This window comes from Rhinolophus ferrumequinum, chromosome 22 (assembly GCF_004115265.2).
Source record: "Rhinolophus ferrumequinum isolate MPI-CBG mRhiFer1 chromosome 22, mRhiFer1_v1.p, whole genome shotgun sequence".
Lineage (NCBI taxonomy): Eukaryota > Metazoa > Chordata > Mammalia > Chiroptera > Rhinolophidae > Rhinolophus > Rhinolophus ferrumequinum.
In genome coordinates this window covers 7,579,112-7,592,732 of record NC_046305.1, presented here as the reverse complement: position 1 = coordinate 7,592,732, position 13,621 = coordinate 7,579,112, and the positions used below count along the sequence as shown (strand labels likewise).

Below are 13,621 nucleotides of genomic sequence, written 5' to 3'. Positions count from 1 at the left end.
ACTTTTGTCATCACTTAACACGCTATGTGTTTGTGTTGCTTATTTGTTTTGCTTGTTGTTGGTTTCTCCGCAACCAGAATGTGAGCTCTGTGAGGACAGGAATATTTGCCTGGGACTTGGGAGTCACTCAATAAACATTACTAGTTGAATGAATGAATGAATGAATGAATGAATGAATGAATATATCCAGAGAAAGTAGCATTTATGGAACTGAACCCAACTAGGAGCTGTAGGCACAAGTTAATCATACGAGAAAGGACACACATCCCAGCATGCGCCTTTCAGACGTTTTGTTAGCCCTCCACCACCCCAGGCCTGTAGTCATACATGGGATTGCCCCAGGAATAGTTCACTTAGGTTGAAAAAAAATTTTTTTTTTTTTTTATAATGAGCCTAGTTCTCAGCTGTCACTGGCTGGAGTAGTGTGCTACAATATGAAAGCCCCAGTGTGGGGTCCCTGAATGACGGTGGGCCAGCTTTCCCTGAGAGGAAGAATTTCTAGTCCACGTTGCATGAAAAGAGAGGTGGGGTGAGAAGTATGATGTTCGTGAATTAACGGGAAGTAATGAAAGAACGGTCAGGAGCTTGGCAGGGACAAGACTGGGGGACTGTTAGCAAAAGGGTAGAAGGAAGAAGCATGTGAGGTACCTTCCCACTAGCGCTCAACGTGTAAGAGAACTTTTCCCACGTTAACACTCACCAAAAGTCCCCATGGCAAAGAAGATGATTACTATTCTGGTCAATGAGTCTCTTTTCTCAGCCATCTCAGTATTTGAATGATAAGCAGGTATTGAATCAGTTAAGAAATGCAGATGAAATGACTCTATAACTAAAACACCCAAGAGAATCAATTAAAAATATTTTAATCTGACAAATGTACAGTAAGATGATTAATTTAAAAATTAAAAGGAAAAAGAGCAGCTTTTATATAGATCAGCAATGAGGAATTATAAACTACAATGCTGGGGGAACCCTATTCAAATCACAAGGACAACAAAAAAATAAACATGAACACCCTAACTAGAAATGCATGGACACTATATAAAGACCATCAAGAATTTTACCAAGAAATACCAAGAAGATCTGTGCAAATGAAAAGATATAGAATGGTCCCTGGATTGGAAAAACAATGAACATTTTAAAGAGCTCGATTATTCTCTAATGAATCTATAGGTTTAAAATAATTCTAGTGGGAATAGCTTTGTCTTTCTTTGCAAAATTATTCTAAACTCAGTCACACAAACAGGAAAGAAACCCTAACTAAAAATAAGTAATGGGGGAGAGGACAATAGCCATGACAAATAGATATTAAAGCAAATTATAAAGCCACAAAAGCAAAACTGTGGTATTGGCACCATAAAAGAGAAAACATATTCAGAAACAGATGACAGCAGAAGTAGAACAGAAAACAAAGGAGACGGGGAAAACATTTCAGCAATAAATTAAATTTCAGATAAATAAAGAATTAAATGTTAAAAAATAAAAAACGTGTAAAAAGAAAATCATGCTAAATATTTATTCTTTGTGAAACGTAAATGTATAGTTTTACAACCATACAGAGTTAAAACCTCTATACATTAAAATGATATAAGCAGAATATAAACCACTGGAAGGGCAGGCGCTTTGCCCTAGTCAGTGCTGTATCTCCAGAGCCTAGAACAGTGGCTGGTTCTCTCCAGCGCACAAAAGAAGACATACAAACACCAACTAGACACAACAAATCTTCAACACCATCAGTTGCTAAGAAGTAAGAATGAAAACAAAGCTCATTCATCTATCAAATTATCACGGTGTTAGGAAAGGGGCAAGCCCAGCACATTAGATATAGATACAGACATGGATATGTGAACACAGGTATAGATCCACATACATACGCATACAGGTATTACCTGGGTGTTGAATTATTACTTAAAAAAAAAAATCACTCTCACACACACACACACACACACACACACACTCACTCACAGGAAGGAGGTATACCAAAGGGATATTAGTGGTTATGCTGTACTGTAAAATTATATAGATGAATTACAATGATAAAATATTACTTTCTAAGCCTAAAAAAATAGTAGGTGTTTAAAAATCCATGCAAACCAGGCTTTCCCTTTAATGCAATCGAAGGAATCAAAAGAGCGAGAAGGAGGGAGGAGCATTTGGAGAGAAATGTAGGTAACCACCCACAGCAAAGTAATCACAAAAACATCTCTTTGACTACAACCCAACGCCCAGGAAGGAGGCAACAGGTACCAGGGACGGCCTCCAAATGGCAAACATCCTCATTCATTACCTGCTTTGGAAGTTACAAGCTGGAGCACCAGAGGCCTTCTCGTTACGATGCCTGACCCTCGAGGGAGGAAGTCCCTAAAAAAAAAAAGAAGAAGAAATAATAGATTGAGACATGAAGGAATTTGAAGGAATTCTGATCACCTGTAAATTTGTACGTTGTGTTCCACAATTATTTTTCTAATTCCCCACTTTTCAATGCATTACAAGTCTAAAGAATGCTAGATCCATCGTATAAAAGCAACATTTGCAAAAAGTAAAAACACATAAATAAATAAGAGATGGGGCCTCTCATACTGAATATCGATACGTGTACATTGTCATGATGACCTCGCTAGAATACATCGCTCATTTATACACAGTTGAAATTCATAAAAGTTTGCATTACTGTGTACTTTCGATTATTTTTTTTTCCCAGAGAATCAGCATTAATAAAAACATTTGATGCAGAAATGAATCCTTAAACTCTTTTTGGTACTTAACAAATTCAGTACTCTGTTAGCTTCAAGATCAATATTCCTACCATCAAATACTGACAATTACTAAAGGTACATTAGATTGCATCTTCTAAATATCCTGAAATCTTTCTCCAATAAAAGGTCACATATAAAATGTGGGATCAAGCAGAGCTAAATATTGTGTATTTAGAAATTAACAGCAAAAAACAAATGCAATTTCAGTTTTGTTTGTTCTCACTCCTGATAAATGGGAGTTTTTAATAATTAAAGATTGTGTTTAAATGGCATGTTAATATACACTAGAGCAATAAAACTGCAGCAAAGAAAGTATTATACAATTACATCTGCAGTGCCGACGTAAATCCTACTGATTCTGCGGTGTCAAAGAATTCATAAACATGCCTACAACACAGTTTCGAACACATTTAGAATGCCTTGAAACTTGGAGAAGAATCCTCATTTTAAAAAATCACAGAATTCCATGCAAAACAAATCTCTGACTCAATGGCAGTGTTTAAAAAGTGGTTCCAGGGCCACCAGAAGGTGTCATGACCACAGAAGCCCACCACCATCCTGAACTTCCAGATTCAGAACATTCTAGAAGGTGTGTCATCCATACTCTTTCACAAGCTCTAGGGACTCCATGCTTGCATCAGTTTGAGAACCACTGGCCTCAGGTCAGGATATGTCACTCAACAATGTGGTGGGGCTATCAGCAGGGGGCATGCTAAGAATTCTGAAGGACGTAGGCAGACAGAGCTTCCCCACAGATAGGGTTTCAGAGAATGGCCAGCAACAAGGCTGCAAAACAAACACCTTTAGGCCCACTGATACTTTAGAATGGAGAGTCACGGAGATAAAAGTAAGCAAAATTTCCTCAGCAACAACTCATTTATTTTGCAAGTGCTAGTGTAAGTTAATGACTTTACTTCACAACTCCAAGGGCTAAGTTCATTTAGCATGTCACTGTATGTGACTAAAATAGAGAGTAGTAAAGCTACAGACATGCATTTGCTCTAAAAATGCCACCAGAAATAAATATTATTTATTCATCAGAAACAAAAAATATATATTCACTGAGAAACTAAGGAGTGCTAGTTAGACACTCTCGCCACCAGGAGTTTGAAATCTGATGGAAAAATTAAGGCATGCCCGCAGAAAGACATCAAAGAAAGGGACAGATAAACTACATTTGGAGTTCAGGAAACAGAGAGGCTGCTACTCCCTTAAAAATATCTGAATCCATATAACGACTCTCTGAATGTTTTCCAAGAACCACATGAGAATATCTGCTAGTTTGGACGTTTCACTTCAAATTTAATCAAAATAAGCAGAGCATGTACTCTGTGCCTGGAATCAGAAAGGAAGAAGTAATTTGAGAAGCAAAGGATAAAGGGGGACCAAAACAAAACACAACTCCAGAGCAAAGAGCAGAAGGACATTTGGTTGGGTCCACGAATGAGGTTTTAAGGTGTATAGACCCCAAAGACAGTTCTCCAATGCCCGAATAATGCCATTTAATGAATCAATAAAATCTTTTGTTTAAAGAAAAAAAAAGAGGTAGAAGAGAAGGAAAGATGGAGGGAAAGAAGAAGGAATAAAGGAAGCTTAGTCACTTAATATCTTTGTGTTGGGATCTGTTTCAACTCACATTTATGGCCATATATTTATAATGTAATTTAGTGACAATCCCTTTGAATATCATTTAAAGCAAAACACTATGTATCAAACATTTGAAATAGCAAGTAATTATCCTGTGTTTGGCTGAAAAGAAAGCCCACAGATACATCTAATTCTGTACTCTACTTGTTTATGAAGCCCACACAACTTTGCATTAAGAGGTATGATGGAGTCAGGTCTCTAACCCCCTTCTTACTAACTCACACTTACTCGTCCCCTTCAGGGCTCTCTCCAGTCTTACCTCCAACACACACATTCTCATTAAAAGGTTTGATAACCAAATCTTCCTGTTTGGAAGTCTCCCCTGACTTCCCAGGAGTATCTGGGGCACCACAAAACTGGAGAATTTCTCCCTTCTGAGGAGTAGCAAATCTGGCATTTTGAAGATACACATTCATCCCACCATCCAGTAGCATGAAAACAACCTGTTAGCACACTCCTGCTGTGAGAGCTAAGGCGGTGAGCCCTCCAACGAAAAGGAGAACCTGGCTTTGAGCCCCAGTTCTACCACTGAATGGGCAAAATTCTCTCTAAACCTGTTCCTTTTGTAACCAGACTGAGATAATCCTGTGGATGAAACGAGATGCAAAGAATGGCAGCTTTTTAAAAACCCATGCACCACAGCAAAAAGTAGTACCTACTATTAGTATTGCTACAATATAGCTACAGTACGTTTTTCCTGATATTGTAGCATTCTCTTCTCTGAAAAAAAATCTAAGTCTCTACATACAAGATTTTGACATTTCATGAATGGAATTTGGAGATAACGGGCCGCAGACCCTACTTGATCTGTCCCCTTGGAGTTGACCAGCTGCACCGGTTTGGAAAGCACAGTTCTTATTCCTGCCTCCATCAACAGGGAGTCAGGCATCCACACAAACAACCATGAATAATTCAGTAGCCATTCAGTGCGATCATCCATTTGAATTTTCTTATTTTCTGTGCAATAGGTGGTTGGTTTTTTCCACAAGTATACCTAATGGGAAAACTACTTTGCTAAATCAATGCATAGAAAATCCTGACTGTGGCTTCAGTATTACTTTGGATTTAAACACCATATATATAACCATAAATATATATAGTCTAATATATATATATATTAGACCATAAATTATGCATTAGACCATAAATTTTATATATATATAAATATACATATATATATACACACACACACACACACACACATACACAGACATATATATATAGTGTTTAAATATATATAATTTATGGTCTAATACATATGTGAAAAATAAAATTTGTATGCTGTTTTCCTCCACAATGGGCCTTCCAGGTACAGAGTAAGAAGAGTAATCTGAAGACTGCCATGATTAAACTGACTCCATTCTACTGCCTGAATGTCTTATTTATGAGCAGAGCATACAGGTTTTAAGGCCGGAGGAGAGCTTTTCTCTGTGTACCACCCAGCAGCTACAACTCAGATGCCTTTCTCCTCTCCCAATCCACCTCCAAAAAGCATGATTGTGCAGTCCTAACAAACAGCTGCTCTTCAGGCAGTAAGTCAATGCTCTTTCAGGATTTCCTGATGCCTGCACAAAAAAATAGAGAACAATTCTCATGCTACGGTCTTGATGATATTTATTGGCTCTTCCAGAAACTTCGTTACCAAGAAATATTACCACTGTTTCACTAGGAAACAACTAACCTTTCTTTGGAAGGCTACAATCGGAGAGCGCACTTGCTCTATGAACAAAGCTCACAGGGAATTTTGTCCCTTAGTGTAAATAAAGTAACTACAGACATGGCTTTCTTCAATATAGGCATAAATGATCATTACCCAGACGATGTGCTCAGTAAATAAATGTCTAACATCTGCCCTCAACTAAACACAAGAGGCATAAACCATACTCTCCAAGAAGTTAATTCATGTAGTGAGTCATTCAAACATAAATAAGCTTGGTCTTAGAGAATGACATGCAAATGTCTACAATAATCATGACAGGGTACTAGGGTTAAGTTCCTGGAGTACTGACTCAGAGCAGGGACTCATCTATTCTGCTTGGGGGACTGGCCCGAGAGACACAGAGAGACGTAAGGTAGGAAGCATTCCACAGGGGATCGGGGTGTGCAAAGACATGGAAGACCAAAATAACACAGAGCATGAAGGAACCAAGGACTGATAAAAGGTCCAAAGGAGGTGAAGAGTCTGAAGAAGGAGGCAGAAGCAGACCTTCAAGGTGCCTGAAGAATAAATATCCAGATGGTGACAAGAAGTACACAGTTAGACTGAGCAATTGGAATGCAGAATAAAAGTCCTGTCTGGAGATAATAATTTGAGTCATCAATAGAGCAGGTAGTTGAGAAGAGATGAGTAGGAACGGAGAAGACAAGGTGATGAATGTGGACTCTGAGAAACACCAACACATAATGGGCACCGGAAAGAAGTAGAATCAAGAGATTGAGAGGGGCCCCTAGAGAGATAAGCCACACACCAGATGTCAGAGGTATCCCCAAAATCACACTAGCAATTAGACGTCTCTACTTAGAGGTCTCAAGCCCAATTTTTACAATTCAGTTCATTATCATCTATCCAACACATTTCTCCTCCTTCATTCTCAATCACAATCCACATCACTGGCTTCCACACATGTCAGCCTAGCCGAGCACTGAGAATTATCCATCCTCCATCTTCCCCCATCTTCATGCTTCGTGTTCGTCACTAGGTCCTACTGATTCTACCTCTTTAATAGCCCTGAAGTGTATCCTCTCTTCTCTATTCAATCACCACTCCAGGTGCCACCAACTTTTATACAGATTAATCACCACCTCCCAAGTGATTTCCCTGGATCCAAGGTGAGCCCCCTCCAACCCAACCTCAATGGCAACACAAGTCCTGTCACATCATTTCCAGACACTGAATCATTAAATGTCTCCTCGTCATCCTGAGCATGAAATCCAGACAGAAAACGAAGCAGGAACATTTTTTAAAGCCCTGTCCTCTAGCGGCAGTCTGTGTTCTCAAACTCCGTGCCAGTGCTCATGCTTCCCTCATGGGGTGCCCCCCCCACCTCTCCCTTTAGCCAACTCCTACTTAACCTTCACCACCCTTGGGAAGCCTCCTTTGAAATCCCTGTACGTGCCTCCATCTAAGCTCTCAACACACACCTGTCGCCCCTGGTCTAGTTACATACACGTCTGCTACCTCACCCCGTGTTCCCCCAGCGCCACCTTCAGTGCCCAGCTATCAGATATTTTTAACACTGCCCACCTACCGTTTAAGGAAGATTTCTCATTGCCTCATATGGTCATAACACGGAGGGAAAACATTCCCATAGCTGATTCCCCAACAGGCAGACGGCTAAGTGGCATTTTACATCAACAGAAGGAACACACAAGATGACTTTCAATGCACCGCTAATCTGCTGAGGTCATTTAAATTCATATCTTATTATGAACGTCTAAGATCCAGCAGCATTTGTCAAAGTACAAACTACAGAACACCGGGTGAGCCAATATCACTGCATGTCCAAAGACATGGCATCGAATTTAAAGGAAACAAACAAACAAACAAAAAATCCTAGGGCCAATGTACTTTTAAAAATCATTCCTTCAAAAACAGAGCAGTTTCTTGTAAAATATTATCTTCAAAGTATAATTTTATGAGCTCCAAAACAAGCCCTGTAGAGTTACTCTCTCACAATCCTTGAAGATGATAACCCAATTTAAAAGAGAGAGAGAGGCAAGTCACTGTCCACCCCCACCCCAAGAAGCACTGAGGTCACGAACAGAGTGGGCCCATCTCGATGGCACAGTTAAAACGGCTTTGTGCTCGCGTGTCCTAATCCCGGAGCCTCGCAGACCACTGCAATGCCACTTTAATTGCTGAAGGAAGTAATTATGGCCAAATCCACACAGATTTCATTGGAAATTTTCCACTGCCGTGTTTCTTCTCTCCCCTAAAAGCTTGGCACAGAGTGAGACTATTAGGACTTACAGATTTGTAACAGATCACATTTTGCTGTTATCGGTTACTCTGTAATTTGAAGTATTCAGTAAATACCACCATCCTTTTGTTCGAAAGGCATAGTTACAAATCCAATTGCAGGAACCACATGCATTTATTTATTTATTTATTTATTTATTTATTTACACCCAGGAAATTTCAGTATTTATCTTTTATTCACGAAGCTCAAAATTGCTAAGAAGACGGTTTCATTAAACCTAATTAATGGATAATTCATGTTCCCACTGCAACGTTAAAAATGCAAACGTTTCTGGGACAGAGATCTGTGAACTGAGTGAAGAAGTTTACAAATACCACATGTTCTAGCCACCAGGAAACACTCTTGAGAACTTGACGCCTCCATATTTAATCCATTTTAGTTGCTTATTCACAGAGTCAGTTCGTTCAAGAATGAAAGCCTCAGGTGAATGAGTCCCAGCAGAAAGCAGAGACACTTGGCCGGTGCTGTATTCCAAATCACAGATGATACTTTTCCGGGCAGCTGCCAGGCACATTGATGACTAAAGAGACCGTTGGTTGCCGGCCAGATATCCTTTTCTCACTTATTTCTTAGTAACAGAATCCCAGTTTTGTTGGGATTGGCAATATGCCCAACTTTAACAGATAAAGAAACAGACACATAAATCAATCTACGTTTCCCGGCCTCCCTGGAAAATGGGGTGTCCACGTGACTAAGTTTTAGTCATTCCGATGTAATTAGAGGTTGTTGACTGACATCAAGGATGTTTCCCTTAAAGGGGGCTGATTTAGCTGGTGGACCTTTTGCCTTCCCTCGTCTCCTTGTCAGTTAGACATGATAGCGGAGTGCAGCAACTATCTTAAACCACAGGCCAACCGGGAAAACGGAAGCTATGGGCTAAGGACGGCAGAGCAAGAAAGGATGGAGTCTAGGGCGGCGTTGGCATTACCAGTCCCTGAACCAGCCTCGTGCTGCCTCAGACAGGGAGTGAGAACGACAAAGAGAGAGAGACACTATGCTTGGCCACAGTGTTTCCTAACTTCTTTTTATTCGTTTCGCCTAAGGAACTTTGATAGACATTTTACCCCATTACGTTTCCCCCATTACATTTAAAAGCACAGATTCACTGTTTACCAGTACTGTGTGTACAGCTGTGCTTTATACATAAAAAGAGTAAGGTTTTCTGTCCCCCACAAATCAATTTTTGCCCTCTTGGGGACAATATCACCCCCCTTGAGAATATGTAAATAAGAGAACCCAGGATACTAAACATTTGGTCCCACTAGTCATCTCTTCCTGCAGGGTTTCAAAAAGGGACAGATGTGGAAAGGACAAGGTCAGATGGCTTTTGCCTCAAACCCCAGTACATCCCCCTCCCAACCCTGCAAACAGGGTACCTTTGGCCTCGTACCTTGGGCAGCCTTAAGGCTTGTACCAATGAGGCTGAAAGGCCTTTCTCCCCCCGTCCATGAAGCCCAGACATGAATCTCAGACCTCTGTCCTTTGGCAAGGAAAGGGCCCTGTGTGGGAGATCCCACCCAGTGAGAAGAAGCCAGGTCAAGAGAACACGTACCCAGTGAGGCGCGCAGGGCTGGCCAACCCACCCCTAATAAGGCCTGACTGGGACACCGGCCCAATTACTGTCCTTGGTCCTGAACGTCTATTACCAGTTTCTTGGCAGGGGGCTGGAAGGGAAGAACAGGGATCCAAGTAGAAGAAAGCTTCCTCCCCAATACTGTGCTCTTCTGTTTTCACTTGTTCTAAGAGGTTGGAAGAAAAATTACCCATAGGTATTTCATTGGAAGCCAAAAAAGTATAGGTTAGTTTCTTCACTAAAACAGAACTTAGAGCCATAGCCACACCGTATATTTAAAAAGCGTGGGGCTCTGACTCCCAGGAATCAAGGAAGGAATAGTGGATCCCGGGATCCAGCTCCTCCCTACGATTCTGGATGCCTCATCCATTATCCGTCCCCCCGCACCAACCCCGTGCAAAACTTTCATTCGCAGATATCTTGTTCCCAGGTGACATCACACGAATGTCAGACCTCCAGACCTCCGTATTGACTCCTCTCCCACAGAAGCCCTTCCTTTCCCCAAGATAAGGCCCTCCTTTACCCATCTCGCCCTTACAGACAGAATGCTGGCACAGCCTCCTGTGGGAAGCATTTGCTGATTTGTCAGTGTACTTAGATGCTCCTGCTCTTTATTCCAAAGTACCACGAACCCCAGTCCCATCTCCTCCCCTGGACAAGTTCCTTTAGAACTGGGACCTCATTTCTGTAAGGCCGATGTCTAGCACAGCAGCTGGCACAAAGAACGCACTCAGTGGTGACCTGTTAAACAAATAGAGTCAGCATTCTAGGACTCAAAACTAAATGTATTGGAAAGATAAATTTTAAGGGGTGATTTTTAAAAAGATAAATAGGTCAACGTGCATAATTAAAAATATAGGTATTATGTGTGTGACCTATTATTTTATTTTCTTATCTGAAAAGTACTTTTTTGTTGTCTATTTAGTTGACTTTTTCTGTGATCCTATACCATTTTGACTATGGAAATTTTAAAGAAAAGGAAATAAGAAAGAAGGAAAAGCACTCAATATCTAATAGACACTATACATACACATGTACATAAATAATATGTGTGTATATACACATACACAATAAATATTTAGCTATTTCTTATATTCAAAGTTACCCTTGAAACTATATGCCCAGTAAAAGTTTAGGAAAAATATGTTTAATAGCTCCAAGTCCTAAGACATACTTACTAAAAGTAGCCAGTGGAAGCACATAACAGAATTCAGTAAACTCTTGCTTACTACTCAATAAATTCTGCTGACTAAAGAAGGCATATTAATGAGTAAAGTTAAGAATTATTTTCTCTATCTACAATTTGCCCAGTACAGCCATTAGACTACATTACATATTTGGACATGTCAAGAATAACATGGGGGCGGCCAGGTGGCTTAGTTGGTTAGAGCGTGAGTTCTGAACAACAGGGGTTGCTAGTTCAATTCCCACATGGGCCAGTGAGCTGCGCCCTCCACAACTAGATTGAAGACAAAGAGCTGCCGCTGAGCTCCCGAAAGGGTGGCCAGATGGCTCAGCTGGTTAGAGCGTGAGCTCTCAACAACAAGGTTGCCGGTTCAATTCCCGCACGGGATGGTGGACTGCGCCCCCTGCAACTAAAGATTGAAAACGGCGACTGGACTCGGAGCTGGGCTGTGCCCTCCAGGACTAGATTGAAGGACAATTACTTGGAGCTGATGGGCCCTGGAGAAACACACTGTCCCCTAATACCCCCCAATAAAATTTATTTTTAAAAAAGAATGATATGAAAACAATATGCCCACCAACAATCAGTAATCTGATAGTGTGTGTGACTAAGGTGCCAGCTTTGTCTCTAACCCAAATCGTCTGCTGCACTAAACTGGTCGGTGGCCTCCTTCTCTATTCAGAGTGGATGGCGCCCAAAGCATCATTTGCCTCAGCAGCAGCATTCACTCTTTCTCCTAAGTCCTCAAAGCACGCCATCCAGACAAGCACTCAAGCTCCTGAAATTTTAAAAAGTCCCAAGAAGAACAGACCATTAGATTGAAGACAAAACAGTCAAGACCGGCAGAATCTACTAAAACATCAATGGCCGTTATTGTTTAAGATTGCATTTAACTTGTGGAAGCAGAACAGAGAGCTATTAATGGAGTGATTCTATTCAAATGTGCATTTTTCTATCTTCACTGGAGTTTTATTAGATAACATAATCTTTATTTCTGTAAAATGCTTTTAAATCCTTCTTTTTTAAGGCAGTGTGGCCGGGTGATTTAAGGGCACACATTCCAGCACTAAAATGCCTGGGTTTGAATTCAGAATCCACTACTTCTTGGCTCGGTTTCCTCATCTGTAAATCGGGGAAGAAAATAATATCATCCTTTCTCTGCTGAGGGTCAAATGTATATCACAACTCAATTTTTTTCTTATTTGAGAAAGGTAAGATGATGCACAAAACTTCTACTGTGTAATGAAACCTGAAGCAGCACCCTGGAATCAGACATACTGGTATTTCTCCCGCAAAACAAATGAACAGGTATTTACACGGACAAAGAGAGAAAGACAAACTGTGAGTAGCCTCACACAACTCAGCTGGAGTTTGCCTGGAAGCGAGTTTAGGTCAGTGTAAGTTTTAACAATTGAGGTACAAAAATACTATTTGGTTTTCAAAGCATTTTGTATTTTGAAATCATAGACAAGAAGACTGACGTACTTATCGTAATACTTAGACATCGTAAGCAGTCAAAACATGTTAGCTGCCATCATTATCACCATCATCATCAGAAGCATTATTCTTAGAAGAAATAGTAGTCAACTGCCCTGAAATTTATTAATTATTTATCCAAATTTGTTTCAGAAGCTAATATATCCCCATAGCAACAAGTAGTGATTACCTTTTGCTCACCATAGGCCTGTGCTTTTTAGGGTACGCTAGATCCAGTCTGGCAAATATATCTAGAGTTTTGGGTTGTGTTCAAGGGAAAACATATCTAAATAAATATCTGTAACTTTAACCTTTTCATCTGCTTCCTCCAAAGTCATCAGCTACCTGAAGTCTTCATTCTCTAAGAGCTCTCACTATTGTTCTACTGCCTTCCAGGAGAAAAGGTTAATGAAAAACATGGAGTGAAAGCTTACAACCAACAAAAGAATCAGCACACATTCCAACCACAGTGTGCTCAATTCAAATGTGGAATGAAAGGAACCCCCTGGCATCTAGAGTATTCCACAAGCGTGTGGCAAGCGTTATTTCCAGCCACTTAAAAACACCAGTGAAAAGAGCTCAAATACTGAGGGAAGAAAAGCTCTCCCTTCCCATGAGAAGAGGCATTGATCAGCACTTAATCGCCCTCTTTGATGGCCTTTCCACTGACGCATCGTTAATTGTTCCAATTACAATTTCAAGTAACAAATCCAGTAATGGTAAAAGTCGATGGTTCAGTGTGTGCATTCTAAAGAGAGGTCTTTCACAACGCAAACCACACAGAAAAGTACATGACAACACGGGACCTGGGCAGGTGACATCACAGCCAAGAGTGAGGAGGGCGTAGGGCAAGAGCACTGGTCAGGAAACCAGCTTATGGTCCAGCTGTGACCTCGGCAGATCATTTACTCCATAAGGGACTCCGTTTCTACATCTTTAACATGTGAGGCCTGAACTCATGTCCTCCAACGCCTCTGCCATTTCCGTCTGTTCTATCCGTCTC

At 40.7% G+C, this 13,621-nt stretch overlaps 1 protein-coding gene across 3 annotated transcripts in view; it reads right to left on the bottom strand.

Annotated features, from left to right (window-relative positions):
• Nucleotides 1-13,621, bottom strand: part of DNM3 (dynamin 3) — a 387,192-nt gene that overhangs the window by 331,235 nt on the left and 42,336 nt on the right. For all 3 annotated transcript variants that reach the window (XM_033092677.1, XM_033092678.1, XM_033092679.1), the window contains exon 2: nucleotides 2,288-2,361. In XM_033092677.1, coding sequence (XP_032948568.1) covers nucleotides 2,288-2,361 — 74 coding nt within the window. The remainder of the gene's footprint in view (nucleotides 1-2,287; nucleotides 2,362-13,621) is intronic.